The sequence below is a fragment of the Macrosteles quadrilineatus genome, unplaced genomic scaffold (assembly GCF_028750875.1).
Source record: "Macrosteles quadrilineatus isolate MER2022 unplaced genomic scaffold, UCM_ALF_1.0 Scaffold_8__2_contigs__length_117827958, whole genome shotgun sequence".
NCBI classification, from domain to species: domain Eukaryota; kingdom Metazoa; phylum Arthropoda; class Insecta; order Hemiptera; family Cicadellidae; genus Macrosteles; species Macrosteles quadrilineatus.
Genome location: NW_026542601.1, coordinates 85,453,241 through 85,477,979, shown reverse-complemented (window position 1 = coordinate 85,477,979; position 24,739 = coordinate 85,453,241). Strand labels below are relative to the sequence as shown.

The following is a 24,739-nucleotide window of genomic DNA, read 5'->3' as shown; positions in this document are numbered from 1 at the left end:
TATGCAATATTACAAATTAAAATTCTAACAAGCCAATAAATATACCCGATAAAAACTGCTACTGTATTACATTCAATAAAAATAATTAATTAGAATACAAAATCATGTATGATTTCCAACAAAAGAATCCTAACTTTGTTTGTAGTACATTATTTCTAATATAAACGCTTAAGTATAGTTTTTAGCAAATTTCCCATATAGGGAATAAGCTATTACCGTAGTACTCATGGTAAGGCCTGGACGCGGGACCGATTTTTTTCGTATATGTTTGTGTCCGTCAGCACGATAACTCGAGCAAAAATGATCCGATTTTGATGAAATTTGGTACAAACGTGTAAACCTACGTGTATTCGAACAAGTTTGCGATCCAGCATGATCGGATCATGCGAACGGGGGTTTACGGGGGGTTTTATGGGGTAAAAATAGGGTTTTCCGATTTTTTACCCAAAATCATAAAATTTAGCAATTTCTTTCCAAACCATTTTGTAGATCTTATAAAAACAAATAATTAAGTATATTGAAGCGTTATTATGCGCCTAATGGTTACGGAGAAAATTGCAACAAATTTTTAATTTAAAATTCCCATGTTATTCTTATGGAGAATAAGTAAACTGTTGTAGTTTGCTTGTTTATGAACATATTTTGATCACACTTGGAAGATGTTTTTATTTCTTACTAACTATTAACATTTAAAAAAAAAAAAACAGTTTTACCCTCCCTGATGCAGCAAACCTAAGTACTTGTTAAACTAGTTCTATTTAAATCGGGAATAAATGTTATATTTATAAGTAGACGTTTCAGTGTAAAGCCAATCAGTCAAATAGAAATTCGCTTAGTCTACAGGTTTGCTGCGGCGGGGGTATTATGGTGTAGTGATGTAGTGTGTTTGATGATGTAGATCATGTAGGTGATGATCTAGTACCTTGTTGCAGATAGAGGAGACTGTCGGTATCAATATAACAATGGTGGGGGTTGACCGGTGTTTGTCAGAGACTCAATGTCCTGACTCCTGCACAAACACACTTAGTGTGAGTCACGAGCCTTCTCTAGTCAACGCCAACCGTACAGCATTGGTAGGAGTTCAGGTAGGTCAGAGGTGAAGTTGGGTTTCATACCACTAATAGTTTATGTAAATTGGTATTCATGGAAGGATTGTACGCAACAGTTGAAAGACAATCATGGGGTTATTCGTATCGCACTCAACTTTAATGCGCTCGGGGGCGCGAGCTGGTCTAGTGGCTGAGCGTGAGGCTTCGAAGCCCAATGTCCCGCGTTAAAATACCGTCAATCACAAATAGATTGTACTTATATGATAATGTCACAAGTATCTAGGACTAGCCTGAAGTAATGTTTGATACAGTTTTTGGCTAGAACATAGAACCTAGCGTCATAGGGTTTGAAGGTGGGAAATAAACAAAATAACATGCACTGTGTGCATTATATGAGTAATTAAATACTATCCACATACCATAACAAATCTGTACAAATTTCCTTCCTGCATCCACCATAGGATATAATTAATATAAAAATATATTATACCGACTATGTTTATGAAACATTTTTAATACTTTATTGTTTTCTTATATTCAATTTGATCACCTTTTAAACTACAATCTGGCAATATTAGCTGTATTTTTATCACCCTGGAACAATTTCTCTACTTTTTCTCACAGATATTGAAGAAATACAATTTTTTTTACTTATGATTTAGGTAACAACAGTTCCGAGATGTACTTGTGGAGCAAGGGACTACAATGTGCCTGTCAGCTGCAAGAACAAACCTTGTCTGAATGGAGGGAAATGCTCCCAGCTGAAAACAACTGTTAGGTATTACAACTCAATACATGATCATTATGATTAGATATCTAATGGTAACCATAATGAAAATACTAGTAAGCCTAGCGTACAATCCATCGTAAACAAAACTATGTGAAGAAAAACTTTCTTTGAACATTTATATGAAATATTTATTATTACAAACGTGTTTACTATGGTTATATCCAAGAAACAAGCTTCAATATGATTGCTTTTAATTAAAATAATACCTAGTTAAATATTCAGCTTATTTTTGTTGTTAGGGGTTTAATTTGAAAAACAAACCGTCAAAGTTCCAAGATGGATAAGGATTTGTCTCTTTAATCAACAAGTTTGGTGTAAACTTGGCGAGTTTAGCTTCCGCGAGTTCTCAACAAACTTTTGTTGGTTTCTCTTGCTTTTACTCATTATATTTATAGTATATTTATGTGTAAAATGTATTTTTTGATAGGGCCTACGTATATTTGTATATTTTGACGCATTTTAGTGTTAGTGCTTGCAAAATAAGTATCATCGCTGATCTCTGGTTATAAGTTTTGCCATTATTAATAATTTTTTACACCCAGCTGTTCCTGTCCGTTGAGCTACACGGGCCCGCGCTGTCAGCAGACGACGCGCAGTTTTCGCGGGGACGGCTGGGCGTGGTATCCCTCTCTGCAGTCTTGCCACGAGTCACATCTCTCTGTAGAGTTTATCACTGACCATGAAAACGGTCTCATCCTGTACGATGGTCCTGTCACCCCTCCTAGACCTGGACAAGACGTAGTCTCTGGTGAAGTATACTGCATAATTTGTAGAAATGTATTTTAGCTCATATTTACAGTGTAGAATAAATGTTTAAAACACATTGCAATTTGTCTTGATTGATGTAAATGTTAATGTGATGTTTATTTAATTCTCGTATAATATTTGAAATAAAAGTTATAAGGTCTGACAAGTACGTTAAAATGCAATCTTTATATAATACATCCATAAAAAAATACCAACAAAACAACACAGAAATACGTGAGGCAATGTTTACATCATATGTACCTATTTTCTTTTATTTATTTATTAGTATTCGTATTTGTTTATCCATTATCGTCTAGTTCTATGATACTCCTTTACACAACCACCCGAAACTGGAAAATGTGTATATTTATTATGTTTTTGTATCGCTTTCCCTTATGTCGTAAGCGTGCCAACTACGAAATCCAATGGTGTGTTAGTAGTCAAATGGTTTTTTTTTGTGTTATGAATGAGATAAGTGCGGACATTTTCCATCACGATCAATATTTTTGTCTAATTATTATGGCATATTGCCACAATAATCGCATGAATAAGCTCACCATCACATATTATGACATTTTTAGTGTATTTCTTTTAACCCTTGTCAAGACCAATTTTATCTACCGTTACAAAGTGAAACGTTTTATTAACTAATGAACAAAATGAATGGCTACACAATTTACAACCACTTGATGATCCAATTTTAAAAGAGAAGGACAACTTTTCAAACTACCTTACATGAAACGAGTGTAATGAAACGATCCTGTAATTAAAGCATGTGCTAATTGGTTTATGGGTAGACATTTCACAAATCTTTGGGCCGTCTACCCAGAAAACCAATTCGTGTTATAGTGCTTTAACGTTTTGAAGCTATAAAATCATATTTTTAAATATCAAAATTTGTACAAATAAAATAATCTTAACATAACAAATGCAACCACAAGTAAATTGATGTACTACCTATAATTGACGTTTGAACATTTTATTTTTGTTTACGTAATAAGTAAACGTGCTAACCTACCCAACTTCAATATTCCTCGCTTCAATAGTCATTATTGGTTTAACCTTAAATCAACAGGACTTAACGATTGATTAAACTTCGTCCAAATAATTCTTGTTTGGAGAGATAGCAGTTTGCTGAGACTGGCTTTTCGGTTTATTCTTCATTCAATTTGTTGACATAGTAAATTTACTCTTTGCTAAAAACCTTTATTATGCTATTTTCATAACCACTGATAAAAAAAGTAAAATAAGAAATTTTAAAACAAGGTTTAATATTCACTATTATGTGTAACAAGTTGACCTTTTATGGTTTTAATTATTTGTAAATTATGACTTATATTTTAGCTACGTAGTGTTTTATATCAGTTTTGTATTAGGTATGTTTAGATATTTAATATTCTATGCTTTTAAAATAAATATATGATTCTTCATGTTTATCTTACATCTGTTTACAAATAAGTTGTTGTTATGTTTTTGAAAATAGAAACTTTTACTGTTGCTAAAAAATGTCTCCTTTATTTAAAATTAGTTAATAAAAACTAAACATGGCGCAGTCTTGCCTTTGAGTGTATTTATATTTTGTTTGTGACTGCTCAAAAATGGAATTCAATAAACCAGATAAGTTATCATTAATAGGCAATATGCCAGAAAATTTCAAGCAGTTCAAGGAAGACGTTGAAAACTACTTTATAGCCACAGAGACAATGAAGAAACCCAATCCTGTAAAAGTGGCACGATTGAAGAATCTAATGGGTAAAGAAGCTTTACAGCTGTACAATTCTTTAGTTACAGACGTCACTGATGAATGTATAGAATCTATCATGGATGTTCTGGGAAATTATTGTTTGCCAAAGAAGAATGAAATTATGGATGTTTTTAAATTTATCACATGCAGACAATCTGAAGGAGAATCATTTGACAAGTTTCTAGCTAACTTAAGGCATCGTGCAAAGATTTGTGATTTCAAAGATCAAGAGTCTAAACTAATGAAAGCACAGATAGCACTTGGAATTTTTTCCAGAGAAACCCAGGAACGTTTGTTAAGGGATGATGCATCAATAGACAAAATTATTGAATATTGCAAAAGTATTGAGCTTGCCGAAAATAACCACACCTACTTTCAGGACCAGACCTGTCCTGCATTAGGCAAATTTTGTAATTGGTGCAAGAAGATGACGTTTTGGGACAAGTTGTGAAGTATTATGTAAATGGATGGCCTACATCATTGCCTTGTGGTGGAGATCTGGCACATTATGTTAATATCAGATCTGACATTGAGTTGAATGATGGCTTACTGTATTTCAAAAACCGTATAATAATTCCGAAGAAACTGAGACCCATAATTATCAACCGACTGCATGAGACCCATCTTGGGGAAAGGAAAATGAATTCAATTGTCTCAAATTTCTATTACTGGCCCGGAGTAAGAGCAGTTTTGAAGAACATTGTTGACAGATGTAATATTTGTCAGAAATATAGAAGATCAAACATCAAAGATCCACTCATTTGCCACGAGATACCTAATGTTCCTTTCTTGAAAGTTTCCGCAGACATTGCTGAATGTGCTGGGAAGATATACTTGATACTTGTTGACTTCTACTCTAGATGGTTAGAGGTGGTCAAAATGAATAGTAAAAACAGTTTATCCGTGAAGAATGCACTAGTCCAAATATTTGGAAGATTTGGGATTCCACAGATTATGATAGCTGACAACATGCCTTTTGATTCTTACGAACTAAGAGAGTTCGCAAAAGAGTGGAATTTTAAAATACAAACTACAAGTCCTAACTATCCTCAAGCCAATGGCTTAGCAGAAAAAGCTGTAGGTATTGCTAAAAAACTTATAAAAACGTCCTCAGAATCAGGATCAGATCTAAATTTGAGCCTACTTAACTACAGAAACAGTGTTGTTGCAGGACTTGATTATTCTCCAGCTCAGTTACTAATGGGGAGGGTATTAAGATCAAAATTACCTCTTCCAAATCACAGATTAGAGCCAAAGATAATTCATCAAGATGTAGCAGATCAAATGCAGACAAAAAGAATCAATCAAAAATCTTATTATGATAAGACAACAAAACAAGAAACAGTGTATAATGATCCCAGTGATAAAGGATCCCATTTATGTACAAGATGTTCGGACCAAGAACTGGGAGCCAGCTATCATAGTAAAAGTTGGTGAAACTCCAAGATCATACGTAGTGCAATATAAAAATGGAAAACAATTCAGAAGAAACTAATTTTTCATAAGAAAAAGAAAAATTGAATTTGTCAAAGGAGAAGATGTTTAGATATTTAATATTCTATGCTTTTAAAATAAATATATGATTCTTCATGTTTATCTTACATCTGTTTACAAATAAGTTGTTGTTATGTTTTTGAAAATAGAAACTTTTCCTGTTCTTAAAAGATTCTCCTTTATTTAAAATTAGTTAATAAAAACTAAACAAGGTAGAAGTGGCTAGTCCCTTTTATAATGCAACCGGGACCAAGAAAAATGAGAAAAAGCAACTTGTTGTCGATCTAGCATCATACAAATCAGCAATCGTTGTTTCCTGTTATGGAGAAATTTTAACGGTAATTAAATAAACAACTGTTTTCCGTGTAAAAAGAAAGAATTTATACAGCAGGTATTTTAAGGCCTATGTTTAAACAAGTTGGTGGTTATAACAGATACCGAAACATCGACTACATGCTAAACAATATTTTTAAAGGTTCACAAAATACCCCATCTATTGAGTATATATTAACGAGTTTTTCATAGTTTTTGGCGAGTGTGGGGAGAGCAATATACTTACGTTTGTTCTTGGCTAGAGATTAAACAAAGCGGCCAGAGCTACCCTTGTCGTAGAATTACCACGTAGTCATCAGTCAAGAGCCATTGATTAGAAATCCGTCACTCTAACCAATACACTAACCACACTGATTTACAATCTTAATCAATCATGATAAGAAAACCCTAATGCTAGATTGTGCTTCAATGATTTGTCGGATTTATATTCTGATTTGATTAAAAACTGTCCTCTTATCAAGTTATGTTGTTGTTATGTTGTAATAATATTAAACATTATTCTTGCAGACTTTATATCACTAGAAATAGCAAGAGGACAGCCAAGACTCTTAGTAGATTTTGGGTCAGGCACTCTTGAGCTAAAAGTTAAAACACGAGCGAGTTTAGCAGATGGACGATGGCATCGTCTGGACGTTTTTTGGGATAAAGAGGTAATAATTATAGAAAGCATGAATATACCATTTATTTACTTTTCATTAACAATCTAATAGATTATAACTAAGTATATGGACTCCTAATTGCTTAAATTTCTTAAGCCATGTATCATACGAGTAACTAAATAGCTGTACCTTAAATTAATGCATTTATAGGTGTCTGGAAGGAATGATTTTGTTTAGGCGTTATTGTTAAAGGCATTAATAAACAAATGTATGTTTTCAATAATATCGCATCACAGTTACTTCAAAACTTATTGAACAAACTTGTAAATTTAAAATTCAAGGCATTTCCAGTTCGCAATGAAAATAAAACTCGCATTAAAAAAGTAAATTCTCTTACAACCCACTGTAAGAGTATGAAGTGATTTTGAAGAGGTGGAATGTTAGAAGGAAGTTTGTTTTTGGAACTTTTCGCAGTTTCCAGAAAGAAACGACATCTGGATATGGTAACGTCCTTCCCTTATTTCTTTTGTTCAAGTGTTGGTGAAAGATAATATTTGATTACGTAATTTTAATGATTATAATTTGTGTAGCTGAAGCGATATGTTTACCAAATTGGCTCTTTTTTGTCATTGCAGTGTATAACAAGTCAACTTAGTTTTTCGATCTAAACAGATAATTATTCATTTACTGTTTTAAAAAGTGTCAAAATAATTCCAAATTTATACTTTTCAACGTATCTATGATAAATAAAGTTTCTGATACAGTCTACATAAACTCTGCTACAGTCTTTTTGGAATTGGAATAATCCATTTGCATTTATGTCTTCTCCAGTTCGTACGCATTATGGTGGATCTATGCAAGACAGCTGATATAACTGAAACTGAAAACGACACCAGAATAGACATCGACGACACTAGCTGTCAGTCCAACGGAACTATGCCGCCATTTCACGAACACCTCAACGTTAATTATCCGTTGCAGGTTAGTTAGACTACACAATTCCTTTAAAAAATTCAAAATAAAGTAGTAAAAGTAACACTGTAGGTATATTGATTGATATACAGTAATTCCTTTTCTCATATTATGTATATTTTTGCAAAATGCTCAAGAGGATTTTAAATAGTTAGCTCCATTATCTCAAAAGCTTACTTGATATACCTTAACCTTTACATTTTTTACCTTAACGTCAAGTTTTTAAAGTTATAATTCTTAGTACTTACAGGGCGAATCTTTACAATTGGTATATTCGTATTTAGTATTTACTATGTAGTTTTTCCGTATTGTGATATACTATTCAGTTTGTCTCTTTAGGTTGGTGGGCGCCATACCCTGGGTGTAGACCCCGTCACCTACCATTGGCACCACGCTCCCTTAGCCACGGGCTTCCATGGCTGTATCAAAAACTTGGTATTTAATACTCAGGTATGATCTACCGTCATCCATTCGGCACTTGAACAAAGTTTTTACATAACTATAATGATTTTGCTAAAACTGACTATCGTCACTGCAAAACATCAGGAAACATGTCTCTACTCACAATCATTTTAAATTATTTTAGAATTTCTGGTATTTAAGAGAGTATTTTACGTTAAGTACAATTTATGTATAGATTTATGACATAGTTTTGCAGTGTTGGAATTTTTAAACTTAGTTAATAAAAAACCTTTATAATTATAATGGTAGTTTACCTTTAACTTAATGCTAGTTTTTAAACACACAACACGTGTCAATAGTGTTTTGTTTCAGTGTCGCATAACATTCTAAGGACTAATCGTAGGGTTCTCCTTGTAGAAGGTATTCATGTTATCTTCGGCTTCTAGATGTACGACCTAGCTCAGCCAGGGTATTCCAAGAACAGTGTTGGAGGCTGTCCTCAAGTGGAAGACTCGTGTGTCAGGCAGGATCCTACGCTGCGGTGTTGGGACAGAGGTCAATGTACAGGCAGTCTTTCAGGTATTGCATAGAAGAGTTTATAATCACCTATATAGACGTGATGTAAGGAAACTACATATGGCAAGGTGATTGTCCCAAAACCTACGCAATTCTAAAACACCACAAAAAATTAATAATAGCTACGTAAAATCTGGAATTAAGAATACCAAATATGATGGTGTGACAACAGGACTAAATTTGACCTAGTCCGGCCTGGGTCCGCAACGGCAGCCATGCGGACAATTTCAGTGGTGCGACAAAATAGGACTGAGGGAAATCTCCCTCGCCGCGTCGGTTTCTTCATGTTCTACAACGCCAGCTCCCTTCGCCCTACCTACACAGACTCAGGCAAGAGAACTGATCACCTAATGGAATCGTTCACTAGGCTGCTAAGAACGCTTCATAACTGATTTGGTGTGGTAGTTCACCAAATTGCTGCGTTTTTATTTGAAGAGATCAAACTTAACTGTTTGGCATAATTATCAGATCAAGACAGAAATAACCTAACCTAACCTCAGACAAACATATTTGATACAATATTATTATTGTATAAAAATGCAATTATACCTGATTAAATTTTAATAAAGACAACTACTGACAGATTTACACGGAGTAAATATTTTCTTGAACGATTTCTTGAGCCGATCCGTTCACTAGACCACTAGCTCACTATGTGTCCAGGAGATGGGTGAAAGGAGTTGGGCATAGAGAACGGGGAAATTCAACTCAGTCCTACCCTCGCACCCTCGCAAAATGCCGAATGACTGTCACAGGGTGCCCAGGTTCGATTCAGTACTGTTGTCGCTTTACCCTAAACTTTAGTTTTTCGTAGGACTAAAAGTTAAGTCATTCATTTCAGACATATTTTTCATGATCCTATATCTACTTATAATTAGAATACTTTTGGCCATCAGTATATTGTCTATGATAATTTATAGCAGAAGAATTTGTGTCAAATATTTATCGAGAAGAGAAAACATGCCACCCAAAAACGAGTAAATAACAGTAATTATAACGATATAATCTTTTTTTGCAGTGAACAGAAGATATTTTATCTATGGGACTATCTAAACATGTATTACACTATAGTGTGATTGTTTTAGGAGGAGACGCCAAGTGTGAATGTCTCCCAGGCTACAGCGGTAGAGTTTGTACCCACGCCACAACCCCCACCACCTTCCTCCCCCAGAGTTACGTCAAGTTTGCCCTCTCCTTCGACCCCGACCACTTCCACACCGAGATACAGCTGAGGTTTCGTTCCAGAGAGAGTTCTGGGGAACTCTTTCGAGTCAGTGATCAACACGCCCGAGTCTACGCTATTTTGGAGGTTAGTAAGGCTACAAAAAAAAATTCTATATTTTATGACCCTTATTATGTTGTAAATTTCCTCTCTTTAAATTTGTTCTTGTTAATTATTGATACGCAATAACAATTGTTGTAAGAATCTACATATTTACTAATAACTTTATGTTTTTAACCCATGTTTGACTAAAAATAAAGTTAAGGTGGATTTTTAATTTTTAAAGGGTGTTTGTGTTCATAGTTGGCAAACAATAGACTGCAGTTTCGATATAACCTCAACAAGTTGACAGTCGAAGAAAGATGTCTACAGCTGTATTGGGTCGAGGTTACTGACGGTCAGTGGCACGTCGTCACTGTGAGTATTATTTGTCTAAAAACCTGGTTCATTGTGAATTAATAATTGTATAACCCGATTAAGAATTTGATTTTCTTTAGATATATTTGTTTTAATTATTTATGTAAACATAGTTTGAGTTGTTTGCTGTTTCTAGGCCTATACATTATTAAAAAACATGTAACTTTCATATTACAGTCATATGTATTATTATTTTTTAACTATATAAAACAGACTAACTTATTTGTTATGAGCTGTAATAGGGAAACTACTTTTTATTAATACTTATAGATATATTCTTAATTAGGATGTATAGTTGTTTTTATTTATATAAACATTGTTTGATTTGTTTGCCATTTCTGTACTTCATTCTAAGACTTGTTATTTTCATATTACAGTCATACGTATTACTATCTTTTTAGCTTTATAAAACAGACTACATATTTATTAAGGGCTGTAACGGAGAAATAACTTATTATTGCCGCTTATAATTATATTCTTATTCACGATGTCTATGAGTAAGATTTCCAAAATGTTCATTGCATTTGTAGTATTTATTTGAAGCTATTATTCAATGGTTGGAAATCTCTAAAGTTTTTTTTTTACTTTTTGTTTAGTACGAACTAGTTAAAAAATTAAAAAAGGGAGATTATTATTATTATTACTGCCAAAACTTACTACGTGTACAAATAAAGATTACTATTTTGCATTGTCAAGTTGGTTAATATGAAATATTTTCATGGAAATACGCAAGTACCCTTCCAATAAATGGCATTATTAAATTTAAATACTCATAACCTTGAAATGTACTCAAAAATGTTGTATTATACAGAAAAAATATAATATAAATATAATTTTATTCCTTTTGTGAAAAATTTATAACAACATTTTTACCGTACACTCTATGTACTCTATGATTAATACATGTGTACCAGGCGGTGAGGTGGGGGAGTATGGCGGAGTTGAGACTAGATGGAGGGGAGGGCAGACGACACAACGAGACGTTTGTTTTGGCGGGACCGCAGTGGCTCCTAGTTGACAAACAGGAGGGAGTCTACGCCGGAGGGAAAGCGGAGCACACAGGAGTCAGAACATTCGAAGTGCTAGCTGACTTTCACACAGGTAAGTTTAGTTGGTCATATTGTTGTATTCATTCTAGTTTCAAGAACTTGAATTACATTAAATTTAGCTTAGTTGTTGTTACCTGGTGCCTGAGTTCTTCTAAGTAAACTTCTTAACTAAGGTAGATCTCATAAAAGATGGTCATGTTCTCATTGACAATGAATATTTGGGCATCCACCTCGACAGAAAACTTACCTGGCGAAGCCATATTTGGAACAAACGGCAACATCTAAATTCAAAGTTTCGACAAATGGCCTGGCTCATAAATCAAAATTCAAAACTGTCAATAGAAAATAAATTATTGCTTTACAAGGTTGTCCTCAAACCAATGTGGACATATGGCATTTCTTTGTGGGGAACAGCTTTAAAATCAAACTTGAATATATTACAAAGATTTCAGTCAATATTACTAAGAACCATCCTGAAAGCCCCTTGGTATGTATCCAACGTCACCATTCACAATGATTGCAAAATCCCATTTGTTACTGAAGAAGTTACGAGCTGCAGTAAAAAAATCATTTCTAACCTTGAGTATCACCCGAACCATTTGGCCCTCAACCTCCTAGACAACAGTCAACATGTCTACAGACTAAAAAGAGAAAATGTTTTAGACCTTCCGACTCAATTTGTACAGCAGCTCTGAATTTTGTATTTATTTATTTATTATTTTTTTTGCTAAATCTGTTTAGCTGCTAACTCATGCATTCCAATTTTTATGTTATTGTTAAAAATGCCATCATATTTACTTATTGTTTAATGCAAAACAGATTGTAAATAAAACTATGTAAAAAAATCTCATAGAATTTTTAAAATCTTTACTAATATAGAACGGAACTGTTCGTGTTCTAGTCCACTGTCAAATGCACACCCGTGTGCTCCTTAATGAGGCAGGTGTGGGAGTAGTCTTAATATCCTCGTTTGACCTTTGAGAAATACAATTTCGATGGTGGCATCCTTGAAAATGGTGCGTTCGAACGCTGTGGGTAAAAACAAAATGGCCACAATTTAAAATGTTTAAAGTCAAATTCCATGAAAACCAGCTATTAAAACAATATTTTGCAACACATTATTTAAAGTTTTTTTTATTACAAATCGAATGATACTTTATTTGCGAAAATCGGATAATAAATAAAAAAGTTATGTAACTTTTATTATTAATAGTAATTATCAAAATGGCAGTCATTTTGAAATCACAAAGTTAAATTCCATAGAAACTACTGTAGTTACAAAAACATAATAAAAGTTACATAAATTTTTTATTTATTATCCGATTTTCGCGAATAAAGTGTCGTTCAATTTGTAATAAAAAGGACTTTACATATTTTGTTTCGAAGTTTTGTTTTAATTGCTGGTTTTCATGGAATTTGACTATAAAGAATTTTAATGGCCGCCATTTTGAAATTCGATGATCAGGCTCAAAGATTTTTTCGGAGAATGTTTATACTTGTAGACTTAAAGTTTATACCAAGTTTCATAAAAATATCTCTAAGGGCTTTTGAGTTATGAATTATTTTCAAAAAATACAAAATGGCGGAATTCGGCTTAACTAAGCCGAAATTGAAACAATGTTAATCTACATTTTCGACTTATTTTTGCACATAGAATCTGAATCTGCATAGCCCATCACGCTTTACTGAAACACCCTTTATTACTTTTTGAGATATTTAACTGTCCTGGGACATTACATCCACCCTAATTAATTTTAGTTATGAAAAATATAAAATTATGTTCTATGAAAGAATGGTTGATTCTACATAAAAACTGTAACATTCTTTTTCGTGCAGATTTAAAATAGCTACATTTTGGTAGCAACAACTTTTTCATAACTCTACCGGTTACTGATATAAGTAAGGCAACAAGTTTGCGATGGCGGCCATTTTGTTTTTTACCCACAGCGTTCGAACGCACCATTTTCAAGAGTGCCACCATCGAAATCGTATTTCTCCAAGGTCAAACGAAGAGATTAAAACTACTCCCACACCTGCCTCATTAAGGAGCACACGGGAGCCTGTATATGTACATTTGACAGGGGACTATTCATGCATTTAGCTTAAGTGCCCAAAGGTATTGGGTTGTTTGCAGGTAGGTTGCATTTTATTGTTCATGAGATAGGAAATTTCCTATCATAATTTGTCTCAGTTATTACAAAATTAATTAGTAAAATGTTCTAAAATTAGTATTCATTTAATACCACATGATTTTTATTTGTTAAAGCTGTTTGTAGAATCATCAGAAGAATTGATTCATACATCCTATGTGAAATTAAATTTGACTTGACAAAGTTCATTGTAATTCTATCGACATTTTTAAAAATAAACACAAAAGCAAATGCATTATCAACGTTTTTTATGTAATTATATGAGACAATTATTAACTCTACAGATAATTAACGTGAACAAATCTTTTTAAAACCATATATTACGAACCCCTTAAGTTTTAAAATATTTACCATGCACCTTCAAAATATACTGCCAATGTGTTTCTTAAATCTCAATAAAATTATTCATACCACCCTCTCTCTTTTTTTGTCTGTCTACATTATATTTTCTTTTAAATAATCACTTTTGAATTACGTATCATAACCCATGTGGTCAGTGAATGTATACTTCCAGGCTGCATCGACGACATAAGACTGAACGGGTTCTACCTGCCCCTGCCACCCTCAGTGAACGGGACCCAGTGGGGCCAAGCCACCATGGCTCGCCACCTCGGCCGTGACTGTCCTTCCAGCAACTCGTGTGCCAGCGCCACCTGCCAAGAGCCGTTCTCCTGTGTCGACCTCTGGAACGACTACGAATGCTCGTTAGTATTTGATGTACACTTACGAGTTTTCTTACACTATTATCTTAAATAAGTTACGATTGTAAATATTTTCCATGTGTGCTTTGTGTTATTGTAAACCAGAAGGTTTAGATTGTTACTATACACTAATTGTCATATGATGGGGACGCAGTAGGTTTTATCGACGATTTTCCATAAGAAAGTGTAATGACAAAAACGCATGCATTTATACTGAAACTCAATAATCCGTTGTGTGTTTTATATCACATTATTGTTGACAGTTGCGGAGAAGGTCGCAGCATCTCGACTGACGGCAAGTCATGTGTGGACCGCAACGAGTGTCTGGAGTCCCCTTGTCAGAACGGCGGAGTGTGTGTCAACCAAGAGCCGAGGTCTCGGTACCGCTGCGTGTGTCTGGACGGGTTCTGGGGAGACCACTGTGAGATGGTACAGGAGCCGCAGACTATGAAGTTGGGGCTGGGAGCTCTCGTCACTATCCTGGGCTGTCTGCTTATAATACTGGGTAAGTCAATAGGAGCAATCCTGAGTTCGTTAGTAATGTAGGTGTTATGTACAATTTTCTTACACCCATCAATTAATTTAGGATGAAATATATTAAGTTCATTATGTATGATATTAAAAAGACTCGGAGCCTGATAGGTGGAAGTGCCCACATTTGTATCTTAAAGGTTCTGGTTCATTCTATACCCTAAAGATTGTTCATATATTTTTTCTTATACACGTACTGTTAGATGCGTTTTGGATTACTTTTTTTAAGAATGGTTGAAGTAAGAAAGAAGGTAACAATAATAATGTTTGTAATTTTTTACCGATTAAATGTGTTTTAATCAACAAACTAAGTAAAATATTTGGCATTTACTGAAAGAAGAGAACCCCAACTAATTTGTGAAACATTACTTTGGAATACCTCAATAAAGGTGTTTTGGAAATAATATCAACTTTAAATCACTTGGTTAGTATAATTATACTTTTTTAACGACTATGAAATAATATTCAACTCCTAAAAAATTCTCAGTTTAGCGAGTTATTTATTTTAATGTTTTTTATATGGTTAATCTATTGAGTTAATGTGAAGTATAGGTCGGTTTACTGGTAACATATTTTATGGAGTCCTATATCATTAAAATGACAAAGCAATTTTATCTCCACAATACCATAATTTAATTAACATGAACATCCTGGTACAGAGACGATAGAAATGTACTCAAACTACAAATAAAAGGTTTGAAAGGTTTCTTCGTATAATTACTGTTCCAGTGATCGTTCTGGCCCTGGTGATGTACAACAGACGACGAGACGAGCCTGTCAAGAAGCCGCGACCTGAGGATGACATCAGAGAGAACATCATCAGCTACAATGATGAGGGAGGGGGAGAGGATGATATGACGGCGTTCAACCGAAGCACAATGAAGATGGACATTCACTGCAACGAGAAACAGACTATAACGAGTGAGTGTTGTGTTAAAAAAATATGTAGAAGTAACCATAATTAACAATCGTTGACATTGGAACTTAAGTGGGTGCCAAGACACACACACTACGGTGGCGGGCAACTAACTATGGTACTATAGCAGGGAAAACTATGGTGCCGTACGGTACCTTTTGATGTATCTTTGCTCGTGTCTCTCAGTATAAAAATATGGATTACCTATTCGCCATTACGTTAGGGGTAATATTATTATCATAATTACTGCATTCATCACAGTAAAATAAGCTTTTGTAATATTTTGTAATATTACTTTCAAGAAAATAAATAAATTTGTATTCCTCTTATTCTAATAACCATAATAGTTTTAAGTATTCTAAAGGCTTAACATCAATAAACCTTGAATAATTACAAGACAGTCCCATCCTACACAATATTTTGCATTGGTTATCATCTACTTTACTTTAATATTTGTATGCCCTCTTTCATCTGCTGTAATGTTTAATTCTTCTAATGATATTTCGGCATGTGCGTTTTTTGGTAAAAAGTTTGTATTATCCTCTTACCTTATATTATTTATTTCATCTTCACATCTTTTGTTCGAAGAATCTTAAAATATATGAATAGTTAACGGAAATTTAATTTACTCGTAATTTTTTGTTAATATGTATTGCAATTAAGTTTTTTTTAAACAGAATATTCATGTTTCAGTGGTTGAACTTCCCCCACTAGAGGCAGTAAAACAGTTCGAAGCAGAACACACTCTTTTGGCTTTTGATGACTTCAGAACGTTCACTGAGGAAGGCTCTGGGAGTCTGGCTAGTTCTCTCTCTTCTCTTGCAACTGGTAGGTTTCTTAGCTGTAATTTTTACAATCAGGTAATGCAGGTAACATAAATAAAAATATTTACTGTTAAGTGTTACAATGGATAACATATTATGTTGAATTGTTTGTATGTGCTCTAAAAGGTACTTCTCATGTATAAGAGTATGTTGAAAAAAACTAAGAGTATTTATTAGGAGCTGTTAATTTCCGCTTATGGCCAAATGAATTATGTAAAAAGTCATATTTAAGCGTTCAGTCACTAAACTATAAGACTCTTACTGGTTTATGTATAGATATATTTGTTATTATTAAATATTGTGATTAGCTATACAACACAATATTGATAAGCTGTTTTTGTTTCAGAAACGGAGTTTAAACAACGAGAGTGCAATCTGTCTGAACAACAAGCTCTAAAGTTTCATAGAATAGCTGAAATATATTTGAAAAGAGATAAAGCTTCCTAGCTAGACTTTACTGTGCACGTGTGAAGTTTAAATAAAACAACGAGTTGTAAAATTTAGAAATATTATAATTTTAAATTTATGGAAAAAGAGTCGTAAGCGAAAATGGTGCACATTGACAACGTGTATTTGTTTAACCTAACAAATTGGCTCCTGCAAATGTAAATATGTTTACTTATAATTACCGACTCTATTGGATCGAAATTTGAATATAATGTACCTGTAAACGACGTAGTTTCGTTGCAGTAAGGTTGTAGATTGCCAGTTACGTGATATTATTTGCACTATAATACTCATTTTATTTTAATACAGATTGTGCTTGGTAACAAATAAATTCACTTGATTGAAACAAGTTTACTAATATAGTTTTTTTTTGTGAAAATAAGCTATTCATTTTAACACTTTGTAAATTACAGCTTACACACGAAGTAATAACTCTTTAGAAATACACAGTGTTTTGAATTGTCTTCTTTTTACATACGGATGAAGTGACATACTCCAAAACGTATCATATAAGAATAAATATTTATACCAGCACTGTTTTCTACGGTTTGGTACTTTCCAATTTCTTGTCTAACGTTCTCAACTTATGTTTATTGTAAATATGTATATATGGACAAGACTTTTTTACAATGGAACACGTTCGATGTGCCTTTCCATAATCGTTTTAGTTTTGTGGATGTTTCTAATTTTATTTTAAACATTAAAAGAAATTACTTCTATGTATTGAATTGTAAATTATTCTCATGCAAAGCATGAAAAATGTAAATGATAATGTGTAAGGTTTTTTACAATAAAGTTCTAAAAATAAAAACTCCTAGTAAAATTGGAGCTTAGTATAAAAATCAACTCTAAAAGGTTTATCCAGATATACCGTGTGAATCCATGCAAACGTAACATACGTAATAGACATCCAACCAACTCGATGTTAATACATTGCTCAAAGCATAGAGTCATTCCACTTAACTTACATTTCAAATGCAAACATGTTTTGTTTCTATTTAAGAGTGACCGAGTCACTAATGTTTCGAAATAACTGTGATACTTGTAATATATCGTAGGATTTTGTTTATGATTAGATAGTTTATATTGATTCGTAATGGTTTTGTTATTATTGAATAAAATATTTTTCCAACAACTTGTTTTAAGACTTTTCTCCAAATATCTTTCTTCTAACGTGTCTCACATTCTATAAAAGTGTTGCGATGTTACTTGTTTTATTTCATAATAATTATTTGGAAACCCGTTCTAATGGACCTATTTATTAATTCATAATTGATTCAAATGGACTCAAGATGGGAACATTAATCAATAGTACCAAGATTAAATGCAATATTTTTTTTGAAAATAAGGTTTAATTCCTCTGAATACATAATAATTAACAACAAAGCATATAACAGTTGTATACAAATTGCACTTTAAATAACTAAGTAACTTCACAAGTTCCTGAAATTTTACTTAAAAATAGTAAAAAGGTGTCGAATACCTATACAAGAGAGAAATATATATTGGCATCTATTGGTCTTAGATTCATTTAACGAAAGAATTATTTAATTTGACCATCGTTTTACAATCATAAGATCATGCATGGCCATATCTCGTACCTCGGGCCAAGTTGTTCTCTAAATAAAATAAACGGTATCAGCATTCTGACACATACTTTCTCCCATAAGTTTGTCAACAACCCCGTGTGTAAGCGGTGACAGTAAATATACGGAAATGGGATTTGTATAATTTTCTACAGAATTTAAAGGACTATAACATACTAAATTTTTATCAAAATAGTTTGAGCCAATTTTGGGAAAATCTGATTTTCCGTTATTTTATGGGGGTTTTGTGGGAAAATAACATAATTCACAATAACTTTTGATCCGTAATTTTTACAGAAATGGGATCTGTACCATTTTGTTCAGAATATAAAGGACTATAACATACTAAATAAAAATCAAAATCGTTCGGGCCATTTTTTGGAAAATCCTATTTTTCCGTAATTTTATGGGGTTTTATGGGAAAATCCCCATTAAAAATAAAAATTTCTAAGATATGAAAAAAACTATTAAAATTGTAAGGGCCATAACATACTATGTTAAATCAAAACCGGATTTTTGTCAAAAATCCTATTTTTCGTTTTTTTATGGGATTTTTATGGGAAAATAACATAATTTACCATAACTTTTGAACCGTAATTTTTACAGAAATGGGATTTGTACCCCTTTGTTCAGAATTTAAAGGGCTACAACATACTAAATTTTTATCAAAATTGTCAAAAATCCCCATTAAAAATCAAAATTTCAAAAAAATGAAAAAAACGCCTGGAGATACCATGGATTATAACCTACATACCAAATTTCATCGAAATCGAACCACAGGTGTAGTCTCTAGCTCTGTACACATCCAGACACACAGACACACAGACACACACACACACACACAGACATCACTTCGAAAACCACTTTTTTGGGTCCAGGGGGACCCAAAACGAATATATCCACTCAAAACTCAAACTTGAAAATATTGACGAAAACAATACTTTCTCCATATACTATGGTATAGGGGGAGAAAGTAAAAATTATCGTATCGTCAGCAATAGAGAACGTTTACCAAAAATGTTTTATTTAGAGATGTTATTTATATATAATAAGATTAAAATTCTAGAATTGAATCTAGGACCACCCCGTAGTCTGCAGACATTCTACTGCTATTCACACCACATATAGCAACATAATGTGTTTTATTTGAAAGAATTAATAATGCTTTGTAAGTAAATGTAGTAGCAATGGACTTTGTTGCAGGTTAATGTCAACGTATAATACTAACCAGTAATAAATCGTCGTGCGTACCTTATAACCTAGTGCGTATCTTTTAATCAATCCTAATACACTTTTAAGCAACAAGTTCCAAATATTATTGTTTCATTTTTATAATCTTTTTCTTCTAATACTTAGAATGTTGGAAATGGAAATACAGTATAGTGTTTGGCAGCTCGTCGCCTGAGACTATAATAGGATTGAGCATAACAGGATTAAGGTGCCTAAACCTATTTATTACTGTCATAAATCAAAACTGATGGCAATAATGATGAATCTAATACTAACTGAAAGTCTTGGATTTAATTTTAAGATGGTTAAGATATTAAGTTTTATAGTAAAAAAATATTTTTTACAGCAACTCAAGTGGGCTTAGTTATAATAAACAGCCAAATATTTTTCCGTGACATAGTTAGTCTACTGAAGTTAGTGTTAATATTACAAAGTAAACCATGATTAAATTATTTCATAATTATAAAATATTTATTCCGTTTAAAAAATTTTAATATTTTTGCAGGTTATTTTTTTGAATAGGTTAAAACAAAATTCACTTTTTAAAGATATGTAATACATAATTTACTTATAGCACGTAATGAACCGTAATAAAAATGGAAGAAATACTTCCATTTATAAAGTAGCAAAAGGAAACTGTCTTGTTCAAATATTAATTAATTGTCTAACTAACTGAGTTTTCTGAAGAAGGAATCAACGAAACTGTTTTATCTTTCCTACAGAAACTTCGAATTATTATTTTCTGCCTCGTCAATTTTCACGAAAAGTGTTAACAAGCTTGTTTGGCTATACCTTAAAAAGCTCATATATATATTTGTAATTTACAACAACAATAAGTAAAAAATTATTTGATTGAAGATATTTTAATTAGCCTACTGTCATCACATCTGACTTATGTTTAGGCTAGTTTTGATAATGAGGAAGGTGGTTATTTGCAGACCAATATTTAATTTTATTTCATTCTATCTATGGCCAGTCTTCTTCCTATGCTCAGAAAGATTCAAACAGTAGGGTCCAGTCTAAATAAATATCCTGATCTACTGTTAGTGGATCAGCAAAATCATAACTCCGAATTCTTATTTCTACGCAAGAGAAGAGTTGTGGCCAGGAGAAGAAGACTTCATTTTACAGAGGTAAATGTAGAAAGGGAGGATGTATATGTATAATGCATATGTTTTCATTAGCACGATAGCTCAGGCAAAAATAGTTATATTTTGATGACATTTGGTTCAAGCCTGTGAAACTGTGTTTATTCAAACAAGTTCACGTACCAGCTTGATCGGCCTATGGGAACGGATGTTTATAGAGTTTAGGTTTTAGTGGGGCAAAATTTTAGTTTACTATTTTTTATACTAATACTATAACATTTCACAATTCTTTCCAAACCAACTTGTACAGTTCATAAAAACAAATAGTTTAGAACACTAAAGCATTATTATGCGATAAGTAACTAAGGACAAAACTAAAAACTTGTAAATTTAAAATTCTTTTGTTATTGTTGTGGGTAATATATAAACTGTTGTAGCTTGTTTGTTTATGAAATTATTTCAATCAAATTGTTTGATATTTGTATGTATTAATATCGTATTAAAATATTAACGATTTGTAAAAAAACGCTTAAGTAATTTCTTTCTGGCAGAAATTATACATGGACATTAAACCAATGTTATTTAAAAGGAGAAAAACATTTGAAAATTCACTTTGTCTGCAAGTTAGCTGAGGCAAGGGTATTTATAAGTAACCTTTTATAATAGAGTTAGTTCAAACGACAATAATGATAAAACCATTGACTATGTTGTATTAATAGTCAAAGATAAAACTAAATACATATGAGGTAACCAGTAGTTTTTTTTTTTGAGAAGTAATAACTTAAGGTAAAAATTATTGGAACATGCTGTATTATCAGGTTGTTTTGTGATGTTAAAATCGTAGTTGATGAGTTTGATTTGTATTACATAGAAGTAGATCACTATATTAAAGCCATATCAAGACATTGTAAATGAGTAATTAATTAGAAGATAGATTAACAGAATAAATGTTTAAATAGTATAACGATGAAATATAAAATATTATGTATAAAACATGTAAAAAAGAATCCCGCATTTACAACTCACTAATCGAATTTAATTTTATTCTTTTACGTGACATTGATTTATTTCAATCCAATTTTGAACGATTAGTTTGAAAACTAAGTTTGAATAATAAATACGGTTTCTAGTGATGTATTACTGACGACTAACTTAAGTATTTAAACAACTCACATCCCGGTTTTGCATCAAACTACTACCATGCGTTTTTATTGTTTCTGTAATATATTATATTGCTGCATCATGCGAGATAGGGGATAAACTGTCCCTGATGTTATTGCTACAACATTGCTGCTTTTCGTTTCATAAACACCATCAATCTTCTTCACCCTTGTGACAAAGCTGACACCTGATATTTACTTTGGACGTTTAAAGTTTTAAAAGCCCATAAATAATCTATGCCCACAGTCTAAATAGGCTGGTCTTATGTGCATAGTAAAAGAAATTAGGGGTTAGATGGGATACATTTTAATTTTATGAAAATATTTAGGTATTAGTTTTGTTTTATCATTTATATTTGAGTTGTTTTTGTGGTAGTATTTTTGTTACTACCGCACCTTTTATTTGGTTAAAGTAGTACTTTGGTTACTAGTTATCTCAAAAACAGAGTTTTAGTATTTGAGTTTCAGTAAGACAAGAATTATTTATTATGGATTTTGTTTATTTTAATTATTATCCCTAACAAAAACATTTTTTTCAAACTAATCCATAGTAAATAAGACAAATCAATGCATGTACAAAAAAGGATTAGATATATTCTATTGCACACGATATCTAAGGAAAAAAAGTTAATAAAAATTAAATTAAATATTAAAAACATATATGAACAATTGGCATCCATAAGGTATGATTTCTGATATTTTTTTAATATAAATTAATGATCTATTAAGTTGTATACCGTTTTACCACCATTGAGTTTTAATTACTTATTCCGGCTATCAACAGATCAAACTTCCGTGACACGTTATCAGAGTTTACCTACCAAGGGAAATGCTAGCTGTTCCATTTAGTGACGAATGTCACAGTATGCATATTTGTTCCAAATCTCAGATCAAACTTATTATAAACTGCTACCTAAAAGTTTGTTTTGTAAATAGTTTTTCTAATAAATTAGGCTGGTAAAACTGAGTATATTTTTATTCATTTATCATTCGTAGCTAAGATTTGACTAGATAGTTGTTTGATTTTTTGCAGTTCTTGGGAGAAATCATCTACATCAATTCTATTAGTATTTTTTTTACTAAGCAGCAATTATTATGTGGGTTGTATATGCAAAAAATAATCTAGGCCTACTTAATTTTTTCAGGTTTTTGTATTTTATTTTATTAATGTGCGTTAAAAAAAATCAATATAGATAAACAAAATTGATTTCAAAGTTTTGTAATATTTTGTATTGCAGTATTCAAATACTAACGAAATGATTAACGGTATTGTTCCTAGATATTCTAGCATTAGTATTTAATGACAGTAAAACTTAACTAAAAAATTGTTCACAGCTTAAATGTATAAATTATCCACCATTCAACTATAAGATAATAATTGTTTTGTTTTATAAAAAGCTGTAACAATATTGTGTTATCCGTAACAATGTCTAATGAATAAACTATCACTGAAGATATCGTTACTAATGTTCTGATTTGTTAAACTTACTCATCAACAATATTTTCACATATACGAAATGCCAAAAACTTGTAAAATTACTGAAAACTGTAATAAAAACAAACCTTGGTATTTATGTTCAAAAATGTTAGTTTTGATTATCATACTTGTGTATGTTGCTCGCACTAGTTATATTTGCACTAATATAATTGGTTTTTTATTATGTAATTGAAATACTTTACTATTACACATTTTATTAATCAATAATTCGTGTTTTTTTTATTTTTCAAGTGTTTCAATTTGTTTAACTCAGTAATTATATTTTAATTATAAGCATACTTTTGTCGGAAAATGCAGTATTTCTTCTTAATATTTGTCTATAAACAATACAAAAACTTTAATACAACCAAATCATGGTGTGCACATTGTTTCTGTTCAGTTAAATTCGTTATCTTGCCAAAGTTCATGTGTGCAGAGATTCCATTGTCGTATACTTAACTGCAGAACAATCAACAATACAGGATTATTATAACAATGTGTTCCGTCTGAGTTCTCGCAAATACTTGGAAGGTGGAAGGCGTCAGTATTTTATTCAATGTTATTATATATTATTATTATATATTTATTATATATTATTCAAGGCATATGAATAATATAATATTTTTTTAGAAATCTTTTATTGTTTTTTCCATATAACGAACAAACACAAAAATACATTTACACAAGGAAAAAAGAAAAAAACAATAACCACCTTACGTTAAAAACCTATGTCGGTGGATTTATACACTTTCTTAAGTTCTACAAATCTAAGAGGCGATTTTGTCCGGTCACTTATATCACTTGGTTATAATATATACAGAGAGTGTGAGTTCTACAGTGATCTTCTTCAGACAGAGTAAAAGTCGATACACTTACAAACAAAAATGATACAACAGAGTAAGTATTTATATTACTTATTATCTATATTAGTAACTTCTATACTATATAAATTCCATAAAAGTACATTTCATAATTTTCCAAACTTAATGAATAAGACCATAGCTGCCTAGAAAAATCTGCTTCTGAGATGGTTTTGAGATTGGATGGTAGAGCATTAAACATTTTAGGTGCAAGGTATAAATAAAATTTCTTGAAAGCTGTTAAATTTGGTTTTGGAACTATTGCGTTATACCTATTTCTTAATGTTATTCTCCTTTCAGACATAGTTTCAACCTCATCTCCACGTCTTTTATAAAATATTCGTAAACTTAATACCTATATAGATTTCTCAAAGT

At 32.1% G+C, this 24,739-nt stretch overlaps 1 protein-coding gene across 1 annotated transcript in view; it reads left to right on the top strand.

Moving 5' to 3' along the window:
• The window catches only part of LOC129000521 (neural-cadherin-like), a 58,867-nt gene extending 40,788 nt beyond the window's left edge, over positions 1–18,079 (top strand). The window contains exons 18-32 of the mRNA XM_054427484.1: positions 933–1,085; positions 1,712–1,827; positions 2,382–2,587; positions 6,665–6,807; positions 7,588–7,737; positions 8,068–8,178; positions 8,577–8,709; positions 9,792–10,015; positions 10,232–10,345; positions 11,260–11,446; positions 14,059–14,248; positions 14,509–14,750; positions 15,506–15,697; positions 16,386–16,520; positions 16,863–18,079. Coding sequence (XP_054283459.1) covers positions 933–1,085; positions 1,712–1,827; positions 2,382–2,587; positions 6,665–6,807; positions 7,588–7,737; positions 8,068–8,178; positions 8,577–8,709; positions 9,792–10,015; positions 10,232–10,345; positions 11,260–11,446; positions 14,059–14,248; positions 14,509–14,750; positions 15,506–15,697; positions 16,386–16,520; positions 16,863–16,963 — 2,397 coding nt within the window. The 3' untranslated portion in view covers positions 16,964–18,079. The remainder of the gene's footprint in view (positions 1–932; positions 1,086–1,711; positions 1,828–2,381; positions 2,588–6,664; positions 6,808–7,587; positions 7,738–8,067; positions 8,179–8,576; positions 8,710–9,791; positions 10,016–10,231; positions 10,346–11,259; positions 11,447–14,058; positions 14,249–14,508; positions 14,751–15,505; positions 15,698–16,385; positions 16,521–16,862) is intronic.
• Positions 18,080–24,739: the final 6,660 nt, after the last annotated feature.